A 25290-nucleotide genomic window follows, 5' to 3' on the forward strand; every position below is an offset into this window, starting at 1 on the left:
TGGTTTCTAGAACCATCCAACATGGACTCCTGGGTACGGGTGCCTAGACTTACCTGTGGTTTCTAGAACCATAGAACATGGACTCCTGGGTACGGGTGCGTAGACTTACCTGTGGTTTCTAGAGCCATCCAACATGGACTCCTGGGTGCGGGCGCGTAGACTTACCCGTGGTTTCTAGAACCATAGAACATGGACTCCTGGGTACGGGCGAGTAGACTTACCTGACAGACCACGTAGCTCTGGCTGCCATGTCTAAATACTGAAACTGTCACCTGAACGTGGGTAAGGCCGTGACTGATGAGGCTTCCAGCAAATGTGGCTGTGGAGTGGAGTCTCCCCAGGTTAGATGGAGGGTTGTCTGCACCAGGCTGTGCCCGGGGGCACACAGACAGCCTTCCAAAGCCGAGGAGGATCTGTCGAGAAGTCTGTGCCCTCTCCCCCAATGAGAGGTGGAGGTATCTCCGGATCTGGGCCTTCTATCTGGCACTTGCCACATGTTCCCAGGCGCCCCTGAGACACGGGAGCACCTATTAGTTGTTCTGGGCCGTACGGAGCTCACGACGCGCTTTCTGCTTTCAGGGAGCTTCCGGCCTGGTGGGAACCCCAGTCAGGACGGTGACGAACAGTAGTTGTGGGGGGCCGGCCCAGAGGCAAGGGAAACAGCAGGAAAAGTGGGGGGGTGTGTGTCAGAAGAGGCTTCATAGCAGTGGGATGGCACCTGACCCTAAAGACGGTCCAGGAGTTTGCAGGGTGAGGGCAGAGGGTACAGCCTAGCCCCTCAGCACACTGGAGCATGAGGCGCCCGGGAGGGGACGTGAAGGTGGAGACAGGCTGGAATCGAGGGGCAGGACCAGCACTCAGCATCTGCATCCAGCACAGCTCAGTGGGACCCCACACACAGCTGCCCCGCTGGGTCTGCTTGCTGTCGTTCCCATTGGACAGGTGAGGAAGTCGAGGCCGATTTGCCGGTCTGTCTGTCCTAGGCCTTCAGGTCATACCTGACTAGGAATTTAGTCATTCTGGCACGCCAGAACTGAGGTTCACATCTGGCTCTACGTATCTTCTCTGCTGTTGGTGCTGGCTTCACCTTATAGCCACGGGAGCCGGTCATTTGTCCCACGAACATGTACTGAGTACCAACTGCTCAGTGAATCCCATGTGTATTTCTGCAGCTGTTGGAGGGTTTTCAGCAGCAGCTGATACTGTCAGGAGTTCTGCTAGAATGGAAGCACCTCCGTTGTCCGAGTAACCAGACCAGTGAGTGAGTGGTGTCACACATACGGACTCGATAATCACTGCTGGACAGGAAATCTGCTCCCGTGCGGGGCCAGGAGGAGGCCTGTCTGAGTTTGCAGTGTCAACACTTCTGACACAATTCTGGGTTTTCTCTCCGGGGTGCAGGGAGGCCCTGCGTTCTCCGAGAGGTTGCTGTAGGTATTAAAGCATCATCAGACAGGACCCATGAGGGGCGCCTGGGGGGCTCAGTCGGTTAAGCATCTGACTTCCGCTCAGGCCATGACCTTGTGGTTCATGGGTTCGAGCTCCAGGTCAGGCTCTGTGCTGACAGCTGGGAGCCTGGAGTCTTGCTTTGGATTCTGTGTCTCCCCTCTCTCTGCCCCTCCCCGCTTGCACTCTGTCTCTGTCTCAAAAATAAATAAACATTAAAAAAATAAATGAAATGGCTAACATTAACAGAATAAACATATCAGAATAGAAAAAAAAGGTTGGGACATTTGTCTGGAGTAAAGACAAGTCGTTTGGGTGATTTCCTGTAGATTTTTCATCTAATTGAGATTTAACTTGCACATGGGAGGCCCACGCGCAGTGAGTACACACTCGTGTTTCTCCTAAGTGGCCACCGCCGTGCTTGCGCTGCGGCAGGTGTCCGGCTCCCAGGAGCGCCCCAGAGTCCTTCCCAGGCCGCACGCACAGCCACCCTCTTCAGGAGGTAACACTGCCCCGACTGTCACCACAGCGGAGCTGGCGTGTCCTGAGGCTCTACAGCTCAAGTCCAGCGGGGCTTTTGCGTCGGCTACTTCTGCTCAGCATGGCGCCTGGGTGACTCCTCATGGGACTAACCCGTAGTCCCTTTCGTCTTTTATTTTATTAAAGAAACTTTTTCTTAATATTTGTTTATTTTTGTTTTTTTTAATTAAAAGAATTTTTTAATGATTTTTATTTATTTTTGAGAGAAAGAGAGAGACAACTCAAGCAGGGGAGGGTCAGAGAGAGAGGGAGACACAGAATCTGAAGAAGACTCCAAGCTCTGAGCTAGCTGTCAGCACAGAGCCCGACGCGGGGCTCGAACCCATGAACGGTGAGATCATAACCTGAGCCGAAACCAGACACTTAACTGACTGAGCCACCCAGGTGCCCCGATATTTGTTTAGTTTTGAGAGAGAGATATAGAAAGAGAGAGAGCGAGAGAGGCAGGATGTGAGTGCAGGAAGGGCAGAGAGAGAGGGAAACACAGAATCCAGAGCAGGTTTCAGGCTCCAAGTGATCAGCACAGAGCCCAATACGGGGCTCGAACCTATGAAACGCAAGATCATGACCTGAGCCAGAGTCAGACCATTAACCGACTGAGTCCTCCAGGCGCGCCCCCCTCCAGTCTTTATTAATAGAAGCCTTTGATGATCAGAGTTCTTAACTGTAACAGAGTCCAGTGGGTCAGTTTTTCAAATATGCTTTTTCGGTGGCCCTTTAATGAGCTCTTTGCCTAGCCCGGGGGTTCCCAACTGAGAGCGGTCTGCCCCTCGGGACAGTGAGGTTGCCCCTCAGGGGTCAGAAACAATTTGGCTGTCACTGCTGGGCCAGGGACGCTGCTACACCCACAATGCCCAGGACAGCCCACAGCCAAGAGTGATGTGTCCTGGGGTCACTGCTTCCAGGGGGGACACCTTGGCTACAACAGGACCATGAGGAAGCTTTCTGGCTTCACCTGTCACATGTGGTCCAGGGCCCACCTCTCCCTAGCCCTTGTATATGTGAGGAGAAGTTTTTGAGAGAAATCTAGATTCTTCCACATCTGTGTCCTCAGCCTTTGATTGAAAACAAGACTCCGTGCGTCATCAGGAGCTTTGTGCGGAACGTTTCAACACATGGAAGTAAGGTTTGGGTGGCCTAGAAGCACGGTTTGGAGAAGGAATGTCAGTGGCCTGGCATCTGCAGAAAATGGGAAGTTTTCCCTCTTCCTGATCTGATTAGTAAGAACTTGATTTAGAGCTTGGTTGTTACTTTGTAACTGACCGGTTACAGCCGTGATGAAGACTCCCCACAAAAGGCGCCGTTCATAAAATAAATTGACTTGAAAGGGTGCTGTTTATATCAGACCCCGAACCTGGGTCTTTGCATGGAAGTGTCGTGATCAACCAGACATTTGCCAGACAGGAGGGAGTTTGTTACTTTTTCCCATCGTGCGGCAGTGGTGTGTCTTGTCTGCTCGTCGGGTCCTCCATAAACCGAGCACGTGAATACACGGATGGTTAGGGCAGTCCGTGAAGTGGCACGCACAGCTCTTCTTCAAGAGGAAGGCCAGGATGGAGGTGTGGCTGGAGAACTCCGCCTGTGTTTGCCGGTCCCGCCGACCGCGTTCCCAGCGTTCTTACGTCAAGACCTGACGTAGGTAAGAATATGTGGCTGCAGTGTGGTCGGTGGGGATAGATCCTCTTGTCGAGAAGGTGTTGTGGGGGTGGGAACCGCTCAGCGGGTGAAACGGGCCCTGCCGGGGTCAGTTGATCCTGATCCTTACTTTAAAATCCTTAAAATAGGGGCGCCTGCGTGGCTCAGTCGGTTGAGCATCCAACTCTTGATTTTGGCTCAGGTCATGACCCCAGAGTCACAGGATCGGGCCCCGTGTCGGGCTTCTTGCTGGGCATGGCGCCTGCTTCTGATCCCGTCTTTCTCCCTTGCCCCTCTCCCCTGCTTGTGGTGCTGTGTCGGCCTAAAAACAAAAAAACAAAAAAACTCAGTCATTAAAAGCACACGTTGGGGCGCCTGGGAGGCTCAGTCCATTAAGTGTCCAGCTTCAGCTCAGGTCATAATCACAGTTTATGGGTTCAAGCCCCGTGTCGGGCTCTGCGCTGACAGCTCAGAGCCTGGAGCCTGCTTTGGATTCTGTGTCTCCCTCTCTCTCTCTGCCCCTCCCTTGCTCATGCTCTCTCTCTCTCTCAGAAATAAGTAAAACATTAACAAAATTAAAAAAAAAAGCACACGCTGCTGTTTTGGGGACACCACTAATCCCCCGTTTACTACATGTTTGAATGGAGTGCACCAGAAAGTGCGAGGTTTGGAGTCCGCCCGTGGGTCGGAGTCACAGCTTTGCCTCTGAGTACCCCAGGAGTTGGCAGTCACTCAGCCTCAGTTTCCTCATCTGGTCCTGGCGGCACCAACCGCTGCCTTAGGTTGGGACTGAGTGGAGTAATGAGGTAGCATCTTCACGTAACAGAAGGGCCGGGCCCACCCAATTTCTAAGAAAGTTCTCACTATGTTATGTATTGTATTTGTACAGAGGCAGTGCTTGGGGTGGGTCGGGGAACGGATTGGGAGGCCCCTCCTCTTGTGGGGGGCCCCGGGCATCGTTCACCTGTGAAATCGGCAATGCCCGTCTTGGGGGGTTACTGCGGTGTTGAGGCGCTCTGGCTGTAAAACGTGTAGGTCACGCGCTGGATGCTTGGTAGACATTAGTGATTATCGTCACACGGACGGTTAGAGTTGGTTTGGGTACACGTGTCCCACTCTGTACTGACCAGTCTGCTGCAGACGGGTGATTGGCTCTCGAAACACAAAGTTTTGGTCGTTAGCGCTATGAAAGCGAGTGGGGGCCACGAGTCACGGAGGGTCTACTGTGAGAGAGAAAGACCTATGAGCCAGGTTCACAGCCTGTCGCGCCTCCTCACCGGGAAGCCCATTCAGGGATGAGACTGGCCATTGGTGTCACCGCTCAGTCTTACCAGTCACCTTGACAGGGCCGTTCAGAGCCCCGGGAGGGCTGGGAACACCTTGCTTCAGTTGTGTCTCCCCAGCTCCTAGCCTGATGTTTGACTGCTAGTAGATGTCTGTTGAATAAATTTTCATTATTTGCAGGTCAGGCCCAAAACTGCACTCAAGATCCTGAGGAGAAAGTAGTGTGGCAAGGGTCTTTGGCCATGGTGTCAGAGACCTTTTTGACTTTTTTTTTAATCTTTTTTTTCTTTTTAATATTTATCTGAGAGAGCAAGAGTGCGTGCAAGTGGGAGAGGCATGGAGAGAGGAGACACAGGATCCGAAGCAGGTTCCAGGCTCTGAGCGGTCAGCACAGAGCCCGACGCGGGGCTCGCACCCATGAACTGTGAGATCTGACCTGAGCCGAAGTCAGACGCTCAACAGACTGAGCCCCCCAGGTGCCCTGACTTTTTTCTTTAAGTGAAATTGTTTTGAAAATTATAAACCACCCATAGGTATAACAATATTAGCTTCACAGCTTAAGGAGGACGGTGAAAGCTTCCTTGTGGTTGGCAGGGTGTCACTGACTCAGAAACCTCAAGCGGGCAGATCTGGACAAAGATCCAGAAAGCCTCGTGGGAAATGCGGCTTCTCCCAGACCGAGTAACCTGCCGTCACGCACGTGCGGAGCAGAGATCCTTCCTGCTCCCTTCCTCGGTGGCAGCCCGCGCAGGAGGCCCCCGGGGGGCTCATCACAGGTGGTGCTTCCTGCCTCCACTCCGGTCCGGAGGTGTAGACCGAGGGCCCGGATGCAGCCCACGGCGGGCGCGGTGTCCAGGACGGCGGGACCTCCGGGAAGCCAAGCGCTTGCTGTCGGAGCCTGTCTGGAGCATCTTACAACTTCTTTATTATGCTCCGTAATTTTCATCTGCTTCAAAGGCAGAAACAGGTGTATGGAACTGGAGAGACTAAAATAAACTCATAGGCGTAGAAGGCAGGCCTTATGGAGGCCTTCAGATTGGCTGCTTTTCGTGCGTCCTTTGGAAATTGAAGAGACTCGGGGCTCTTCTGGGGGTTTGATGCCGCCGCAGCCTGTTGCTGTAGGAGCGACTGTCTGTCACGTCTCAGCTGCCTTGTCTTTGCTCAGAGCAGTCCGTCTGACTCAGGGAGCGTGGGGGCCTCCAAGAGCTGTGCCTTTGGGATTGGAATGGTCTTCGGAGCGAATGCCAGGCATAGGTGGGGACAGCAGGGGCGAGAAATTCTATCAGGACGTTAACGATGATCACGAAACAGACCAGTTGCCCCTCGTTGCAAGCAGTCTCCTGCCTCCGATCTGGCGAGAACCGAGGTGTCTTCTTCCTGTAGTTTCCCCGGCTTCTGTCTGCCCTTCTCGAAATTTCCCCTTCGTCTTCACTTTCCCTCCCTGTCCACACCACCTCTCTCACGTGTGCCCGCGCTCCTGAGATGCCCTGTGTGTCCTCGTCCCGTTGCTCACTCCCCTCCACCCCGTGCATCGTATTCTGTTTTCCCAGCAACTATGTTCATTTCTTTTTACCTAAGACGGTCACGGACACTTGCCGAGTAGCCCAGGCCCCGGAGCCGAGACATGGCCAGTGAGATTAGAACTTGGTTCTTCTGAGCCACTGAGGTTTCAAAGACGTTTGTTACCCCAGGGAATCCCAGCCCGTCCTGACTGATGCAGTGTGTACACGCTTGTGTGAAGTTTTTGCGGAAGTTAGGCCCGGCCCACGTTCGTTTGTTTGAGGCTTAAAACAACACACATTCATGACCTCGGTTCCGGTGGGCGGGAATCCAGGCTGGCCTAGCTGCGCCCTCTGTGTCAGGGTCTGTCCCAGGCTGCGCCTCACCGAGGGCTCATCTCCGAAAGATCTGCTTCCAGGCTCAGCCTTGTGACTGCCAGGGCTGCCGCCGGCCCTCGCCCTATGGGACCCATGGTTTTTTATCAGCTTCTCGAACTTCGCCAGCCCCCTCCCCCATTCTCTACTTCCTCCGCTACCCGCCAGTGGGGAGCCCGAGCTCCCGTGCCTCCTCCATGAGTCATTGCCGGGTCTCTCTCCTTCCAGCCATGTCTGCAGCCTCTCCTCTGTCAGCCCCGCACGTGTCGTCATTCTGGTGAGGCGCGTCGCGCTGTTCCCGTCCGGACCGCCTGCGGCGACACCGTTAGCCTCTTGTGAGCTCTGTCTCCCCTCCCGCACGGTGCCTACATTTAGTGGACAGTGATGTTCGATGAATCCATGGACGGCAGTTCGCTAGCCTGCATCAGAGGTGCACGAGTACGCTTTTGCAAATCTGGGATGAACGTGTACGGCGTTTATGACCTTACCCCTTTGTTCTTATTTATATGAAATAATAGCTACTTTGATAACTTTTATGAGATCGATCGAAACCATTTTTTTTGAAAGTTTTATAACATTGTTCCTCTTCCTACATTTTTGCAGATATATTTTATCCTGTAGGACGCAAAGGGTCACGGTCAATACTACATTTAGTGTATTATGTCCTTTTTTTATGGACATAAATTTTAAGCATAGTGAGGAAGCCAAAAGATGTGATCAATGTGGCTGTCCTTAGATGAGGTGCCTTATATCCACGACGAGTCAGTGGGCGTTTTCAGGTCAAATGGGGAGGTGGCTGTCCTTCTCTCCAGAGGTAGGTTTTCCTTGCCAGCATCTCGTGCCCGTTAGGTTACTGGGAGTAATTTGAAGTGCTCTGCTTTATTTTTCAAAGTAAAAGGTTAATTTGCAAACTGATCCCATTTGGAGAAGTCATCGTAGTAGTAGTAGTAGTAGTAGTAGTAGTAGTAGTAGTAGTAGTAGTGGTAGTAGTAGTAACAATAACAACAGCTGCAGGAAGGAGACTGGGCAAGCGCCGAGGACACCCCTGTCTGCCCAGCAGGCTCCTAGACTGACCGACCCCATTCCAGAACCAGGCACCCCGAACCTGTGTGGCCACCTGGTGCTGACCGGCCCCGCCTGCCGCAGCGGGAGGCCTGCGCGGCGTGCCGGGTGCACCGTGGGTGAGGCGGCGAGGTGCAGCACGGCATGACCGAAACCTTGGCCTCCGCCCATCCTGACGGAGCAGCGCTTTCCGTGGGCTGAGGCGGCCGGCCCGACTGACCCCACGATCGGGGCTGAGCGCTGCTTGCCCCGTCCCGCAGCATGGCTCCTGTCCTGGGTCATCTGTGCTTCTACTTGGACGCCCCCCACCCCCCTTTACCTAAAAATAAAGAGCAGGTTTAAAAAGAAATCTCTGCCTTGGTCAGTAATCACTGACAGTCTCTCCCTTTTCCTCCAAACTAAGTGTAGGACTTACAGGGATAATGGAGCAGGAACGGTGAGCCTGGACTCAGGCTGTGTTTTCTGCTCCTCGGGTTTGACGGGGTCAGTGGGGCAGGAAGCCACATGGGGACGGAAACCGGGGCTGCCTGGCTCACGGTTTTCCGTGTCCTGGCCCGGCGTCTCCCTCAGGAGCGGGCACCCCTAAATACTTGCTGAGTGAGTGCTTGAGGCAGCACGCAGACACGCAACAGCCGCTTAACGTCCAACAGACTCAGGTGCTGGGTGGCACTTTGCAGGCTGTGTGTGCTGGTCAGGACAGCACGTGAGAGTTTGAAGGAGGGAAGACCGTAGGCTGTCTGGGGGTTGGGGAATCAGCAGAAGCGGTAAAGGATTCTGATTGGGAAAGCAAAATCAAATACGAGTCGTGAAAATACAGTTGACCCTGGAGCAGCACATTTGAACCGTGGGGGTCCACATCTGTGTGAACTTTCGTCAGTAAACACAGCCCATTGCTGTGAACGTGTTTTCTCTTGCTCGCGGTTTTCTCAACAACCTGTTCTTCCCCCGAGGGCTGGACTGTGAGAATGCAGCACACAGGACGTGCAGCAAACGAAGCAGGAGCCGACCGCACCGTCACTAGGGGGCTCTTCGAAGTGAAGCGTGGGAGGGGGAGTGCAGAGTTAACATCAAACGTTCCTGGACTGTGTGGGAGCTGTGGGAGCGGTTGGTGCCCTAACCCCGTGTCGATCAAGGGACAACTTTTCTTTTCCACGTCCGGTTTTGCCGAGGATAAATAAGCTTCCTTCCAGATTTTGCAAAAAAAAAATTTTTTTTAAGAAATTAAAGGATGAGTAGAAAAAACAATGGTCATTTTGCCAAGCCTGGAGTCGTAACTGACAAAGCTAATGATCTAGAAAAACCTATGCTGGAAAATGTCACTTTATTTTATGTGTCTGGAAGTGCAGATGGGAAAACAGATTTTTTTCTTTTTGCAGTAGGTTCATTAAGTGTTCGGGAAGAGGGTCTCTTCCACATCTTCCCCGGCCTGCCTAGTTTGAGACTAAATCTGAGCTCTGCTTGCCGCCTGGCTCTCCGGGAAGGAGCGGCCGCTGCTCTTCACGGACCCAGGCCCGTCTGCAGGCCTGCGGCAGGGCGTCCACCAGCGCCACCCGGGGGGCCCAGAGCCCCCCCGCAGTCGGCAAGGGTGGAGCGGGGTGAAGAAAGATGAACTGTGGACACTTGGTAAGTGCACGGAAGCCTCGGGCACCGCTCTGGGCCATCCACGTGCAGCGCTGGCCCTGGGGACCGGGGCTGGACCCCCAGCACGCCGAGCCGTGCGTGCCCACTGGTCACCTTGGGCAGTCCGAGCCCGGCTTGTCACCAAACCCGGAGGAGTGTCACCTCGTGTGCTCATGCAGCAGTCAGCCGTCCACGTGGAGGTCACGGCTGGTCGTGTTTCTTGTCTGGTGCTGTTTGAGCTCAAAGCCGAGGCGCGGATTGAAAGGAGGCCTGGCCCCGCTGCACACGGGGTCCGTCCCACCTCCCTGGGGCGGCTCACCCTCTGGGCCCCACGCCGGGCGCCCGAAGCACTCTGCGGCGCCTCCCGTCCTGATCTCACTGCCCTCTCTGTCCGCTTCCTCGGCTCCTGCCAACGTGTGTCTCACTCCCCTGGGAATCGCTCCAGACTCTGCGGGCTGCCCTCGTCCCTGCGTCTGGGAAAACAGACCACGGCCAGGCACCTGTCCTGCTTTCCGTTGTCTCCAGGTTACAGCTGTGTCTTCATCTCCCTGCGTCCCTCTGAGATGCCGGGGTGGGCCTGTGGCCCGTGCCAGGGACTCCCTGACACTGCCGTCCTCGCTTTGTCCCCTTGGCTTACAGAGCACCCCTGTCCTTGGACACAATGTCCGATCCGTCTCCTCTCTGCCCCCGCACGGCCGCGGCACGCCCTCCGGTGCGTCTTGGCACTGCCAGTCTCCACTTCCTGGTTCTGTCCCCGCTGCCCGGTCTCCCCGCAGGACTCTGGGTTAGGAGTCAGATCTGCTTTTCAAAACCCACTTCTAAAATCTCTCACTTGTGACTATAATCAAAAATCATCTTGTAATCAAAACACGACTTAAGTCAGTGTGTTGGATCAACATAACCATTGATCAGTAAAGCCGCGTAACATTTCATCATACATATTTTTATATACATATAATTAAAATATTATGACATACTGTAAGGTATCACATAGTACATAATTATATCGTAATATGTTATGATGCATATCGTGAGCACACACCCCACATCTTTATCCACTCACCTGTCAGTGGACACCTAGGCTGCTTCCGTATCTTGGCTCTTGTAAATAATGCTGTAATGAACACGGGGGTACGTGTATCTTTTCAAAGTAGCGTTCTCATTTTCTTCAGCTAAATACCAAAAAGTGGACTTATTACATCCTATGGTAGTTTTGCTCTTAATTTCTCGAGGAGCCTCCGTGCCCTTCTCCAGAGCGGCCGCGCCAGCCTGCATTCCTCCAGCAGTGCCGGAGGGTCCCCTTCCTCCACATCCTCACCGGCACCTGCCGTCCCCTGTGTGGTTGATTTCAGCCATTCTGGCAGGTGTGAGGTGACACTTTCTTGTACTTTTGATTTGTATTTCCCCGATGTTGAGTGATGTTGAGCAACTTTTCATGTGTCTGTTGGCCATCTGGATGTCTCCAGAAAATATGGATTCAGGTCCCCTGCCTGTTTTTTAATTGGATTGTTTTCTTTTTCTTTTTTTAATTGAGTTGTATGAGTTCTTTTATATATTTTAGATATTAACTCTTTATTGGGTATATAATTTGCAAATATCTTCTCCCATTCGGTGAGTTGCCTTTTTATTTTGTTGATGATTTCCTTCACTGTACCATTTTGTTTTTGCTTTTGTTGCCCTTGTTTGAGGGGACAGATCACAAAAATACTGCTCAGACCCGTGTCCGGGAGCTCACTGCCTTTGTTTTCCCTAGCAGTGTGAGTTACGCTCTCACACGTAAGCCTTTACTCTATTTGTTTTTCTCTGTGGTGTAAGAAACCGGTCCAGTTTCATTCTTTTGCATGGAGCCGTCCAGTTTTCCCAGCACCATTTATTGAAGAGGCTGTCTTGTTCCCTAGTCGTGTACTCTTGCCTCCTTTGTCAGACATTGGCCATGTAAGTGTGGATTGACTTCTGGACTCTGTGTTCTGTCGGCCTTTCTGCCAGTGCCGTGCTGTTTGATCACTGCAGCTTTGTGGTCTAGTTCGAAACCTGGGCTGGGGTGCCTCCAGCTTTGTTCTTGTTCCTCAAGATTGCTTTGGCCATTCGGGGTCTTTTGTGGCTCCATACAAATCTTAACGATGACTAGTTGTAGTTCTGCGGGAAAAGGCTCTTGGTATTTGGTGGGGATTGCATCAAATCCGTACCTTGCTTGAGGTAGGAGAGACATCTTAACAGTATTAATTGTTCCAATCCACGAACACAGTATATTTTCCATTTATTTGTGTCATCTTTAATGGTTTTCATCAGTGTTTTAAAGTTTTCAGAGTACAGGTCTATCACATTCTTAGTGAAATTTATTCCTATGGATTTCATTATTTTTGATGTACTTATAAATGGGATTTTTTTTTTAATGTTTATTTTTGAGAGAGACACAGAGACATAGCGTCAGCAGGGGAAAGGCAGAGAGAGGGGGAGATACAGACTCCGAAGCAGGCTCCAGGCTCCGAGCTGTCAGCACAGAGCCCGACACAGGGCTCGAACTCCCAAACCACAAGATGGTGACCTGAGCCGAAGCCGGATGCTCAACCGATCGAGCCACCTGAGCGCCCCAGGATTGTCTTCCTAATTTCTCCTTCTGGTGGTTTATTACTAGAGTATGGAAATGCAACAGGTTTACATGTAGTTAATTTATGCATATTATTTGTATCTCATGACTATACTGAATTCATTTATTAGTACTAACAGGGTTATGATGGAGTTGTGTGTTTTGACATCATATTTTGCACATCTTACTATTTTGTGTATCCTTGGATGAATTATTGTAGGTCTAGATGATTTGTTACTTTGCTTTTTAATTTTCATACCAGCTGTGTATATGTTAACTAGAAAGGTTTTTCTTTTATATTTTTTTAATTTTTAGTTGTGGACTTTTCTGTTTAAAGAAGTCCATTTAACATTCCCTGTAAAGCCAGCTTGGTGGTGGTGAACTGCTTTAGCTTCTGCTTCTCTGGGAAACTCCGTATCTCTCTTCCAATCCTGAGTGGCAGCCTTGCCGGGTAGGATACTCTTGGTTCTAAGTTTTGGCCTTTTAGAACCATGAGCTACTCCCTGCTGGTCTGTAAAGTTTCTTTTTCTTTTTCTTTTTGAGAGAGAACAGGAGAGAGGGCAGAGAGCATGTTAAGCAGGCTCCACACTTAGCACAGAGCCCAGCACAGGGCTCGATCCCAAGACCCTGGGATCATGACCTCAGCCGAAATCAAGAGCCAGATGCTCAACTGACTGAAGCACCCAGGTGCCCCTGGCCTGTAAAGTTTCTGCTGAAAAATCATCTCCTAGTCTTAGGTGGATGCTCCCTTGTACAAAACCAGTGTTGGGAGCGCCTGGGGGGCTCAGTCGGTTAAGTGTCCGACTCCGGCTCAGGTCATGATCTCACGGTTCTTTTTGACTGCCGAGCAGTACTCCATTGTGTATTTGTAATGCCACAAACGTTGGTGCGCACGAGGTTGTTCCCGAGCCCCCTAGCCACCCTCATGTTTAAAATTCTTTTTTGGGGAGCTCCTTGGCGGCTTAGTCAGTTGAGTGTCCAACTCTTGATTTTGGCTTAGGTCATGATCCCCGGGTTGGGGGGTCAGACCCCCATTGGGCTCCACGCTAAGTGTGAAGTCTGCTTGAGGTTCTCTCTCTCTGCCTCTTCCCCCTCCCCTTCTCTTCTTCTCTCCTATTTCCCCTCTCCCATCCTGCCCCTCTCCCCTGCTAGTGCACATTCTTGCTCTCTCAAAAATAAAAGTAAATAAAAAATAAAAGATTCTTGGGGCGCCTGGGTGGCTCAGTCGGTTGAGTCTCTGGCTTCAGCTCAGGTCAGATCTCACGTCCGTAGGTTCAAGCCCTGCGTCAGGCTCTGTGCTGACAGCTAGTTCAGAGCCTGGAGCCTGCTTCAGTTCTGTGTCTCCTCTCTCTGCCCTTCCCCCTCTCATGCTCTGTCTCTCTCTGTATCAAAAATAAATAAAACATTAAAAAAAAAATAAAAGATTCTTTTTTGGGGGTGTCTGGGTTGGTCAGTCAGTTAAGTGTCTGACTTTTGATTTTTGGCTCAGGTCAGATCAAGCCCCGCATTGGGCTCCATACTGGCTCTGGAGCCTGCTTCAGATTCTCTCTCTCTCCACCCCTCCTCCCTCTGCCCCTCCCTCTGCCCCTCCCCTGCTCACGCTCACTCTCTCTCAAAAAAAAAAAGGAAAAATTCTTTTTTCTTTTGGCTGTTTTAGCTGGGTGATGTACAGAACCCCGTCTTCCAGCTTGCTGCTCCACTTTGCATCTCCTGATCTCCTGTTGATTCCCTGTAGTGTATTTTCCATTTCAGTTACTGTATTCTTCAGCTCAGATTCTTTGTTACATTTTTATCTCTTGGTCGAAGCTCTCACTGTGTTCATCCCTTCTTCTCCTGAGTTTGATGAGCATCCTCATGGTCACTGCTCTGAACTCTATCTGGCAGATGGCCTAACTCTGTTTCATTTCGTTCTTTTTCTAAGGTTTTGTCTTATTATTTTATTTGGAACCTATTCCTCTGTCCCCTCATTTTGCCCGACTTTCTGTAGATCAGTTACACCTCCTGGTCTGGAAGGAGTCACTTTGTGCAGAAGGTGTCCTGGAACCTGGGAGCACGTACCATCCTGGTCACCCGCGCCGCGCCCCCGGGGCTGTCTCCCTCCGCTGTGGCCGGGTTGCAGTGGCGCGGGCACACTGGTGCAGGGGCGGCTGGCTGCAGGGTGTCCTGACATGTTCTGTTGTGTGGAGCTTGTTTCCCGCGCAGATGCGGGCCTGCCGGGCATGGCGGCGCTGGGTTCACACTGGATTTGAAGTGTATGTGTTCATTTATTCTAGAAACCTCTACACCCGATGTGGGGCTCGAACTCACAGCCCCGAGATCAGGAGTCCCGTGCCCCTCTGACTGAGCCAGCCACACACCCCACTATGCTGAATTTTACACGAGAGCAATATTTACCAAGCATCTTTGGAGAATTTCATTAAGAAAAAATGATAGGTATTTGCCATATCAGAACTTAGGCTTTATTTTTAAAATTAGAACAACGGATTGTCCTTTGCCTTCAGGTAATCTCTGAACAATGGCGGCCTGAGTCTTCCTCCAGCCCCACTGTCAACAGGGTCACCTTGGACACGCTCTTAGTTTCTTTGCCCGTCAGTCCTGGCATCCGTAAAAGGCGGCTGATAATAGTGCCTATTTCATAGGCTTCCTGATCTTTAAAGTTGAACCTCAGACAGTGCAGGGGTTGGAGACCGACGCCTTCCACGCCCTGTGCAGTTGAAAATCAACTGTAACTTTGGACTCCTCCCACACTTAACTGCCAGTGGCCTCGTGTTGCCCAGAAGCCTTACAGAGAACACACACCATGGACGGACACACAGCTTGTGTACGTGTTACGTGCTGTGCTCTTACAATAAAGGAAGGGAGAGGGGGGAAATGTTACTGAGGAAATCCTAAGGAAGAGAAGATGCTCCTACAGCACTGAACGGCAGCAGATCTACGTGTAAGCGGGCCCGCCGTCCAAGGGTCAGCTGTGCGTGAACACGCGTGAGTTCTCCCAAGAGCTTGCACGGAGCGCGTAGCAGATGGTGCTATTGATACCAGCCCCCTCCCTCCCCCCCTTGGTATCTCTCCTGCTCTGTCTCCCTCTTCTGGGGATGCAGAGGGCTCTCCTGTGTCCCAAGCGTGGTACTTCCTTCCCGAGGACAAGAGTTTCCTATGCATGCTCCGACGGTCAGTCACCTTATCTAGGAAATGGGTTTCACAGTGGCGGTCCTGATGCTCCTCCTACAAACGACCGGGGACTCTGATCATGCCGGATTGATTCGTTTAACCAGGGTCCAAAGTCTTTATCCCGAACCACTGAAATCCGCCATCGCCGAAATGAAAGGGAAGGTGGGCTGAAGCCGACGACAAGTAGTTCTAGCCGCTCTTCTAAGACGACGACTGCTCGTTGCCGTTCTGTGCGCCTCCGCTTTGCGTGATGGCAGGCGCCGGAGCTGCAGGTGTGAGGCCCGCGCCGATAAGCGTCGATTCTGCGGGGCGGTGGCCTTGCAGACCAGAGAAGCAGGATTCTGGTTCAGAGTCGTTGGGTTGATTAGCAGATGGAGATGCTTCGGTGGGGGAGTGTCACAAGGCAAAGAAACGGAGGATTTTCGAACCTGAAAACTAGGAGTTATTTGTCCGACCCCCTTTCTGGGTGGAGCAGGGGAGGCACGGGGCCCCGGGTGGTGTGAGGGGACGTGGGCAGGGCTGGGCTCACCTTGTGCGGGGTGCACGCTGCTGGATGAGGCAGAGCCCGGCGGAGGGCAGTCCGGTGACCGCTCGCCACCGAGGGCTGCTGTGCCGGGTCCACTTTGCTCCCTCCTGGATCCTTAGGGTAGGGCAGAGCTGTCTCAAACAAATGTGTTCAGGGATAGATTTGGGGGCGAAACACGAGGGGGAAAGAACATTCTCTGACCCCCAGATGGTGGGAGACTACCTTCATCATGAGAGATGGAAGGTAGAAGAAAAGGAGAGGCAGAGCGAGTCTCTGGAAGCCTAGGGAAAGGCCTCTCGGAAGAGGAGCGTGGGGCCCACACTTCCCTGGCCTCAGCCAGACTGCGCCCCGTTACCTGCCCCTTGGCTCTGCTTCCTGCCCCCGCGGAGTCGTGGTGGTTGGGAGGTTGTCCCCTCCGGTCCTGCAGGCCATTACGGAGCTGTATGCAGAGGGGACGCCTGACTCCACAAGGTCCGCGCCCTCGTCCGCTACGCAGCAACGGCAGCGGCTCCTTCGCCCCGCGAGGAGGAAGGTTCTTTTGAACCGCGCACCGGGCAGGCTGTTGGGACTCTCTGGTGGTCGCAGGAGGCGTGGCCCCTGCCTCACTGAGGTCTCTGCGGTGCCATAGAAATGCGTCACGTGCATGTGCCCGTGGGCCTGGGACAGAACAAGGGGCCGGTCGGGAAGCCCGGGTGACTGGTGAAGGTGGCCCTGGAGAGGGGTCTGAGCGGTGACCTCCTCCATCTTGTTTTTAGTGACTCATCTGACTGCAGCCAGACCCCTCCAGGTGTTCCCACGTCTCGTCCCCCGTCCCCCGGCACCTGCTGGCGCTTTCCGCTTCACGTAGTGAAGGAGACATTGTTGAGGGAACGAATTTCTCAACCTACTTTCAACGTTTTTTCTGAGTCAGTAAATACTTGGAGAGCGGGTAAATGGTTGACAGGCAAAATCTGCTTGATGGATTATGATTATATTTGGTTCATGGCTGACTGGCCATCTTCAGGGCGTGTAACTGGTCACTAGTAAAGTTTTTAAAGAGGCGTATCTTTTGCACTGTTTGAACAAATCTCAATTTAATTTAAACTGGATGTGTGTTATAGAGTCCAGTGTGTCCCAGTGAAAAAACCCAACAGAAGCATTGGAAGCATCTTAAATTTATAGGTTTATTGAACAATGTTGATATTTCTCTACTCATCTCTATTTTCTTTATTTAAAAGTTTTTATTATGAAGTCAAATATATTTTTATAGAGAAATTAAATATGTATATATAAGTGAAAAGCAAATGGTTTAAATTTAATGTGTATTGATGTGTTTATTTGATCATATTGAGTGAATTCAAAGAACTTTACGATGCAAAATTCCCTGAAGAGTGGGATGTAATCTGTGTTTAAAAATAAAAGTCTTAAAAATTGATCGTTTTCCCTCAAGAGCCAAATACATGAGCCATGCTTTGATTCTGATCTGTCGTCATCAAAACTAAATTTCAGATTCAGTAGATGGTTTGCAGTTTGTCATTGTTAAGCCGTGTCCTGTGCACTTAGAAGGCACAGGGTGGGCTGACGTTCTAGAAGCCTGCACAGCCGTCCTTGGAGAGGTGCTTCCCTGTTTCCAGCGCCTCTTCCTCCTGCTCCCCCCTCCTCCACCTCCCTGTGCCCTCGCTTCTTCCTCCCCTGCCCGCTCTGCCACCCTGGCCACTTCCCACTCCCCTCCTCCTTGTCTCCCTTCTGCCCTGCCCCCCGCATTCCGCTTCCTGCAGGGAAATCCAGCTTTCCTTCCCACCTGCCTCTGCCCCCTTCCCTCTGTGACTTGGGGGGACGGCACTGACGAGGAGGGGGGGTCTCCAGGCATTGGGACGGGTGCATGGGAAGGCCTATGCTCCTCTCTCTTCCCCTCAGCTGGCACCGAACCTAACGTTTCTGAGACCCAACCCACGCTGGGCTTAGGGGGGACGCCGTGGAAGGTCCTCTGGCAGGTCTCTCCGGTGCGGGGAGAACACCAGCGCGCTCTTGCTTCCGTGAGAAGGGGTCCGGTGCTCAAACGTAGAATCGCATCCACCACATAGTTCAAACCTGAGGCTCTGTGACTTCATCCTTGTCGAAATAAGAGGAATGGAGCTGGCACTAGAGTCAGGTGTAAGTACCCACAGCTGGCTTACCCTGTTTAATTATTTTATTTTCTGAAAAGTTAGCGTATTTACTTAGAAAGCACGAGCGGGAAGGTGCAGAGACAGGGAGAGAGAGAGGATCTTAGGCGGGTTCCACACGGTCAGCACAGAGCCCCACGCGGGGCTTGATCTCACAGACCATGAGATCATGACCGGAGCCAGAACCAAAGCTGGACGCTTACCCAGCTGAGCCGCGCAGGCGTCCCTGCCTTTAACATGCACTTAAGGAATAAAGCCAAGTACAGTCTTAGCCTTATTTTAGTTGGAAAATTCTAATTGCATGCTATTATGATTTTTAATCAGAATAAATTAGATACAACTTCTAAAGGACATAGTTTGCCATCCCTGATATTCTAGAACCATTAATACGTCACTAAACCACCATGTGTATTTTTGAAATTAACAGTTATGTATTGTACCAGGCTATACATTCTTCAAAATATAGTATTCAGGAGTCATTTTTATGACCTGAGCCACTGTCCTTTCAGTATATTTGAATGCCTCCCTGAAGGTGATTGTCGAATGCATTCAGCTTGAGTTCCCCGCAGGAGTCGGTCTGGGTGGAAGCCTTGTGCTCTCGGGAGAGTAACCGTCTGGTTGGAGGTGTTTGCGGCTTGCACGTGCTAATCCTTTTCTCCCACCCGGGGTTTTGAACCTTTCCTCAGGTTGAATGTGCTCCTTCTGAGAATTATTTTAGGAGATGCCTCTCTCTCTGTAGGTGGGAGCATTTGTCTTGGGTTTAATTGAAAAGCGCTTTCTGTTCGATGCTAAAAAGAAAACAAACTCTAAGTCAAATGCGTTTCGTTGGAGGCAGAGCTGTTCCAAAGCCGTTCGGCACACTGGGTGTTTCTGAACTAGGAGCTCCCGTCCTCACGGAGCCGGCTTCCCGGCTCTCCACGCAGGTCTGTTGGGTGAGCTTAAAGTGAGACCGCGGCTCACCCGAGGCGCACGTATTAGCTGTTTATTTAGCGCAAGCACATGCCCGGAGCTCGCGTTTCTGATCAGCCCGGGCCGCGTGCACAGTGCCGCCGCCGCCTTCTTTTGTACTTTATTAAATCTCTGTCAATTATAAATATCAAGGTTTTACATTAATGTCAAGATAGTGCATCAAAAATTCATGGAATATGTGACTTTTTCCAAGGGTATTTAATACTTAATGCATTCGTGTCATTTTTCTTCCCGGAGATATTGACAGGTTTTATTAAGTGTTTGTTAGGGAGATTTCATTTTTATCAAGGGACTATAAAGAGAAGCTGCATGCTAAATCAATTTTTTAAAGCCGGAATATTGTTCCTTTTTTCATCTCCAAACTCTGGTAATCATAGGTTTTATTTAAATTTCTTCTTGGTTTATTTTTGTTTTATGTGAGTGATAGTTCAAGACAGAACTTTAATAAGGATCGAATATGCTGACGGTAGTGCTTTTTAATTTCCTTAAGCAGGGCTCCTGGGCCCGTGCAATATGGTAAATTCTTCAAAATGTCATACTTACATATTTAGCAATATTACTTCTTTTTATTGAAGCCAAACAAACGATTTTAGATATTAATCTTTCCCAAACGCCGTGATTATTTTGTACTAGATACAATATTACTGCGCCTCATCTGGAATACCTCCTTCTGGCAGAAAAGGGGTTGCCTGTTGGCCTGAAGGAGCAGGAATCAATCCTCTTTTAAAAGGGAGCTCTTGAGGGCCTCCAGTCCATGATGAGCGACAGCCACTGGTTGTTTCTCCACTTCAAATATTTAGAGTGTTCGAGAAGGTGGAAATAGCAGTCATTAAATAAAAACTGCAGAAAATCTGTGGCTGGTTTCTCCCTGTCTTTTGGGGGGTGGGAGGTGGGCAGGGAGTCTGGGCTTTGGCAGGACCCCCGACTTGGCCTGCTTGGGCCCCTGTGCCCGGGAGGCCCCGCGGGGCCGTCATTCTGACACGGCCGTCCTCACCCGTCCCAGGTGGCATCTGCCCACGTGTGTCTCCGGGGCAACCACAGCCCACACCGGCCACGAAGAGTCAGCTCTCGGTTTGACGCTTTTGCTTTTAAAGTCATGACAAAACCGTTACGAGATTTTGCCCTGAAAGGTGAGGGATGTTCAGTTATCCTTCCTTTGAACCTTAGAGACTTTTCCTCTAAGAACGTTTTAGGAACTTTGAAATGAATAACGCCAGGTTAAACGTAATGTTCGAAGATGTATTTTTAAGCCCTGACTTGGTCTTCAACAGAAACAACGAGAAATACTTGGTGTTTACAAGAAGAGAAAATAATTCTGTCCAGAGCTTCACCCGTGTTTGCAATAGGTTTTTTTTTTTTTTTTTTTACTCTTGATCATTTTTTTCGGAGCATGTGAAATTATTTCTTTTCAAACTTCAGTGTTTTTCACGTGCAAATCAGTTTCGATATTTGACTGTTTCGAGATCCTGGTATAATTATTACGCAGTCCTGAAGAGGTAGGGTCGGTTGTTTGAGAGACCAGGTTTTGCTTGAGTTAATCTGAAACAGGAGTTCTTCTAGATAAGCCCAGCTCGGGTTTAGGGTAAGTTGCTGTGAAGGCCTTAACTTACCCAGGGAAACAATGCAAGGCCTCCGCGCTCTAACCTGTTCTGCCGCGACGCCAGTAGGTGGCGGTAGTGTCACAGTGGTGCGAGCCCCGTTGACGTGGAAGTTGTTTGCCTTTCTCCGTAGTGTCAAATTAAATTTTGCTTCAGTATAACTGTTAAGTGCATGTGCTCTGTGGCTGCGTAGCTTTTTATATCAGAATTACGTGCAGTCGGCACACCCTAATTTTTAAGCACGTAAGAACAATTATTTCTCAGAGTCTCCAAATATTATGTGACCCTATAGCCAAAATAATCATCGCAATTAATCTGAAGAAAGCAATGGTGTATTTTTTTTTTTTTCCCTGAGTTGTCTTTATGACTTCATCAGGACTGTAAGCACGAACTTGTTTTCGGTCAGAAAGGTATGTACCTAGGAGGAAGGGAGACGTTCTGGAGCGTTAACTTTCCATCTGTCTGGTCTTCCAGGAGGACGTCTTTTTTGATAAGCTTGCCGAATCGAAAGCCATTTCAGGGTCTTGGAGTGTTGGAAGGTTCTGGCTCGAGTCGTTTTGACATTCAGCATTCCAAATTTGAAAATTGTCCTCTTTTCTCTCATTCAGGAAGTCATACTTTCTTGGGAGGGCGGATCAAACTCTTAATACCTCTGGGATTTAGTGTTGGAATTTACAGCTTTCAAAATACCACCGTGCATTCCACAGTTTAAATGAATTAAAATATTTTAAAATAACAAAAAACAGCGGTGCTTCCCACCTGCCTAGAGTTTGGGAAGCCCTGCACTGTCCTCCGCTGTCGGTAGATCTTTCCTTGTGAGGTGTCACTGTGTTGTGAGGGACCGGGAATCCGGGGTGCTTCTAGGGCACCCGGTCTGTGGAGGGGCATTTCGCCTCTGCGCAGTCTGTCCTTCTGTGAGGAGGGACCCGAACGGTTTCATCCGTGTGAATGGAAAGCGTCCTCGGGAATCTCACTACATACCCTGGCGCTCCGTGACAACAACAGGGCGGGGAGCTTCCTGTCTCTGGGGCTCTCGCATCTTTCTTCCAAAGGGTTAACCGCGGGCCTGGGGGAGGGTTGTTTTGTTTTTTGTTTTTAACAGAAATAGGAAATCCCGATCTGCCTCCGGCAGCCGGAAAATTCCTCTGGGCAACGTGTGCTTTCATATAGCGACTTAAAAGACATCGTCTTTAATTTCATTTTTGTTGCTACACCGTTTCAAGATTCCACGAGTGTAATTTTCTATTTTGACTTTTCTTCCAAAGGGTTAACCGCGGGCTAAGAACGCAGAGGGGAAGGCAGGCACCTGGGAGCTGACGCCCAGTTGGCAGCCTTTTGTAATCTCTAATTTGCCTAAAACTGCGCACGGAGCACGAGCTTTTGTTTTCTAATTGATTTACGGTTCGGGCCACTTCTCCCCGTCCCCCACTGTCCTGCGCGGTGCCAGCGAGCACATCTCCGTGAGCCATGATGAATGGCCGTGCACTTGCCGTGCTAATGCGTCAGGAGTAAAAAGCGTGTGCCGCACGGGGCTCGCACGGGGCTCGCGCGTCACCAGCGCCGCGGAGCCGGGATCGGGATCGCCCTGCGCGCCTCCGGCCGCCCCCGGGCTGTGGCTGAACCTGGAGACGAGAACGATCCCGTCGCAGGTTCTTAGCGGAGACAACGCTTCTGAGCGCCCGCAGGGTCCGAGGCGGGATGAGGGGCCGGGAGGAGGTGTATAACGTCCTCCTGAGCGTGAGGCTGTGGATGTTTTCGCCAAATGGTCTTTTGTCCAGGAAAAAAAAAAAAAGGAGTCAGATTTCAGCCTCTGTTTCATCCTTGTCTGTAAAATTTAGAATTGCACAAAACTTATTTTTCTCGATTTTTCTGCACTTGAGCCCCATTTACCACGCCCGTGATTCATCTGAACATCAGTTGATTTCCGTCCAAATGATTTAAGTCAGAGATAAATGAAAGAACCTCCAATTTATGAGAGTGCTCCACACGAGCAGAGATTTGATGCTCTCACCAGGGGAGCACCTCGTGTCCGGGTGGGAGGGACCGAGGAAGGCCAGCACGGACACCTCCCTCTGGGGGCTGCCGGTGTCCGTTTGGGTCACATACCCGGTGCTTCGGGGCGCCGGCCTCTTTGTGAAGGCGGTCCACCGTAAATTTCATTTTTGTGTGGTGTCTGTGGGTTCTCGAATCGAAACACGAAGAGGCAGATTTATGGCGGCTGCTGGGCACAACAAATGAAGTTGACAGTGATGTGTGAGAGCGTGATGGCGCGGCGATCCCTCAGTAGCGCGGCTGGACGCCGCCTGCTTCATTTGGCTCGTTAGGACCTGTTAGGCAGCTAAGTAATGAAATGCTGCTGCCTGATTGCTGTTTTCCCTTTTTCTCTTTTCACCTCTGCTTTCTGGAACTTCGCATTCCCAGACCCATCCTCATGCCAACAAACTGCCCTTGAAGGATGCTTTCACTTACGAGGACTACAGGTTGGTCGGGGGCGCGCGTGCGTGTGTGCGTGTGCGCGCGTGTGTGCACGTGTGTGTGTGTGTGTGTGTGTGTGTGTGTGTGTGTGTGTGTGTGTGGCAAGTACTGAAGCAGCAAGTGCCCTGCTGTGACCGTGTCCAGCCCCAGACAGGGCTCTTGCAGCGGCTCTGATGGGCAGTTGGGGTGGGGGGTTGGCGGAAGTGGTCCTCACCCTGTGGGGGAGGGGGGATTAGCCGAGGTGATCCTGGAGACCAACATTAGTGTGGGGTGGTCATGAGGATTCAAAAAGACTACTGTAGTGTAAAGTGGGTTTGTTTTTTTTTAAACAAAAAGATTTAATTGTGCAACACAATAAAAAATAGCTTGCCACATTTTGTTGACTTCTGGGAGAGGATTTCTGGTCAGAAAGGAGTTAGGTGGTTTGTCTCTCCCTGAGGCTTAGTACAGGTGCGGAGTCAGCATGGGGGGGGGGCCTGGGGGCGAGGGTCTCGGCCAGGGTGAGGCCCTCCTTCTGGACATTGACCCCCCTGGGGCATCCCCCCTTAGCCCTCACCCCTGGAGTGTTCTCTCTGACCTTCCCCCTTCAGGTTCCCCCTTCCTGCCCTCAGCCTCAGGTTGAATGTTGGGCGACTCAGGAAGAAGTTTCCAGATTGGCGCCGAGCCTGACAGACCGCAGCTTCTGGCTGAGTCCTTGCCGCTCGGGGCCCTGAGCCGGTCCTGCCGTAATCCGCCCTTCTCTGACCATTACAGGTGGGCAGTCTCCTCTGTTATGACTCGACAGAACCAGATTCCCACGGAGGACGGCTCCCGGGTGACCCTGGCGCTGATCCCCTTGTGGGACATGTGCAATCACACCAGCGGCCTGGTAAGGACCCCTCTGGGCTGTGTTACATGGGCGGGGGGGGGGGGTATGGTGACTAAGCTTTCACGTGGACGCTCCACCTGCCAGCCAGCCCGCTTCCTGCCCCCCTCCACACAGAACCAGCGGGGCACCCCTGCGACCCCCCGCAGACAGAAGCTGGTGTTTTTCTCTCTGCTTTTGCTTAATTCTGAAAACCGGGAACCAGAATCTTCCTCCACTTGCAGAAACCACAGTGAATGGCGCTGGTTTGCTAAGCCATAATTCCAGCCCAGACACTCATGTTCTTAGCTTATTAAACCACAGACAAAACCAAAGTTTCTTTTTCTTCCTCTCCTTAAAATGCTGATTTATTGAAGGAAAAAACCACCACTTTCTTCTCTCTGGTTTTTCCTTGTACGTCCCTTGTTTTCTTTCTCTGCTGACTGCAGTCCCAGTTATGTGCCTTCTCTGAGTCCTTCCTGTTCCCGCGCCCTTCACCTGGCACGGCGACGCATGCCCGGCCACTTGTTAACCTGCTGGTGTCCCCGGTGCTGGGGCGTCGGCCCTTGGCCCTGAGTGTGGGGCTGGCATCCTCAGGCGTGGGAAGCCCCGGGTAGGACACATTAGGGAAACAGGGAAATTTTATGATGACTGTTGATGGTGACACGTCAGAGGGGGAAGCCTAGCAGGCCGGCTCCCTGTCCCTTTGTGTTCTTTGGACCCGCGGCGACCCACACGCTCTCTGTGCTGAGATGGTTGTCTGGAAACGCTTCCCGACGTCAGGATCCGGAACTGTGATCAACCTGAGGATATTCTGGGTTTTTAAGCATTGTGCTAGCGCGCTGGCTTGGTTTTACTTTTTGTTCATCTTTCCCCAACATCGGCTTGCTTTGTGCGTATCAGCAGCAGTAGAAATCGGCTTTAAGATGCTGTCACTGAGTGTTGCACTTCTAACTCCACAAAGTGGCCAGAGCACAGGTAGCTTGTGCCAGATGCTTCCCGACGGCCTGTCCCCGCGCTGACGTGGGGAGGTCGGACAGCAAGTAACGCTCGTAAATCGTGGGGAAAGAACGGTTTCTCTCCTATAATTCATTTCTGCCTGAATTTAGATTTCCTTAATTTTAAGGAACAGCATATTTTATTTGTTTTCATTAATGAGTAAAAGTTTTCATTCTTTTTCTGGGTTTCCCCCCCTTTCAGAGCTATTTTAAACTGATTATAAGATTAAAGTTTTCAAAAACGCTTTTAATATTTGACTATAACATTTTCCTTTTTGTTTCACTGGGTTAGGTCATTAGTTTTCAGACCTGACTGACCATTAGAGTTTTTTTATTTCCAGAATTTGAAAAAGTACACTCGGTATTGTAAGCAAACAAAACCCATTAACCAGTGAGATGCCTCTGCCGCAGTAAAATGTGCAGGCCCCCCGGCCCCGCCAGCCCCCGGCCCCTGTCAACTCCCGGCCCCGCCGGCCCCCGGCCCCTGTCAACTCCCAGCCCCGCCGGCCCCCGCCCCGCC

General features: G+C 51.3%; 1 protein-coding gene across 4 annotated transcripts in view; it reads left to right on the top strand.

The window, feature by feature from the left end:
- SETD3 (SET domain containing 3, actin histidine methyltransferase) overlaps positions 1-25290 on the top strand; it is a 75304-nt gene that overhangs the window by 36382 nt on the left and 13632 nt on the right. For all 4 annotated transcript variants that reach the window (XR_003913158.1, XM_029951518.1, XM_029951516.1 and 1 more), the window contains exons 7-8: positions 22875-22933; positions 23682-23796. Coding sequence is in view for 3 of the 4 variants with exons in the window: in XM_029951518.1 (XP_029807378.1) it covers positions 22875-22933; positions 23682-23796 (174 nt within the window). In the remaining variant the exon portion in view is untranslated. The remainder of the gene's footprint in view (positions 1-22874; positions 22934-23681; positions 23797-25290) is intronic.

This window comes from Suricata suricatta, chromosome 9, assembly GCF_006229205.1.
Source record: "Suricata suricatta isolate VVHF042 chromosome 9, meerkat_22Aug2017_6uvM2_HiC, whole genome shotgun sequence".
NCBI lineage: Eukaryota > Metazoa > Chordata > Mammalia > Carnivora > Herpestidae > Suricata > Suricata suricatta.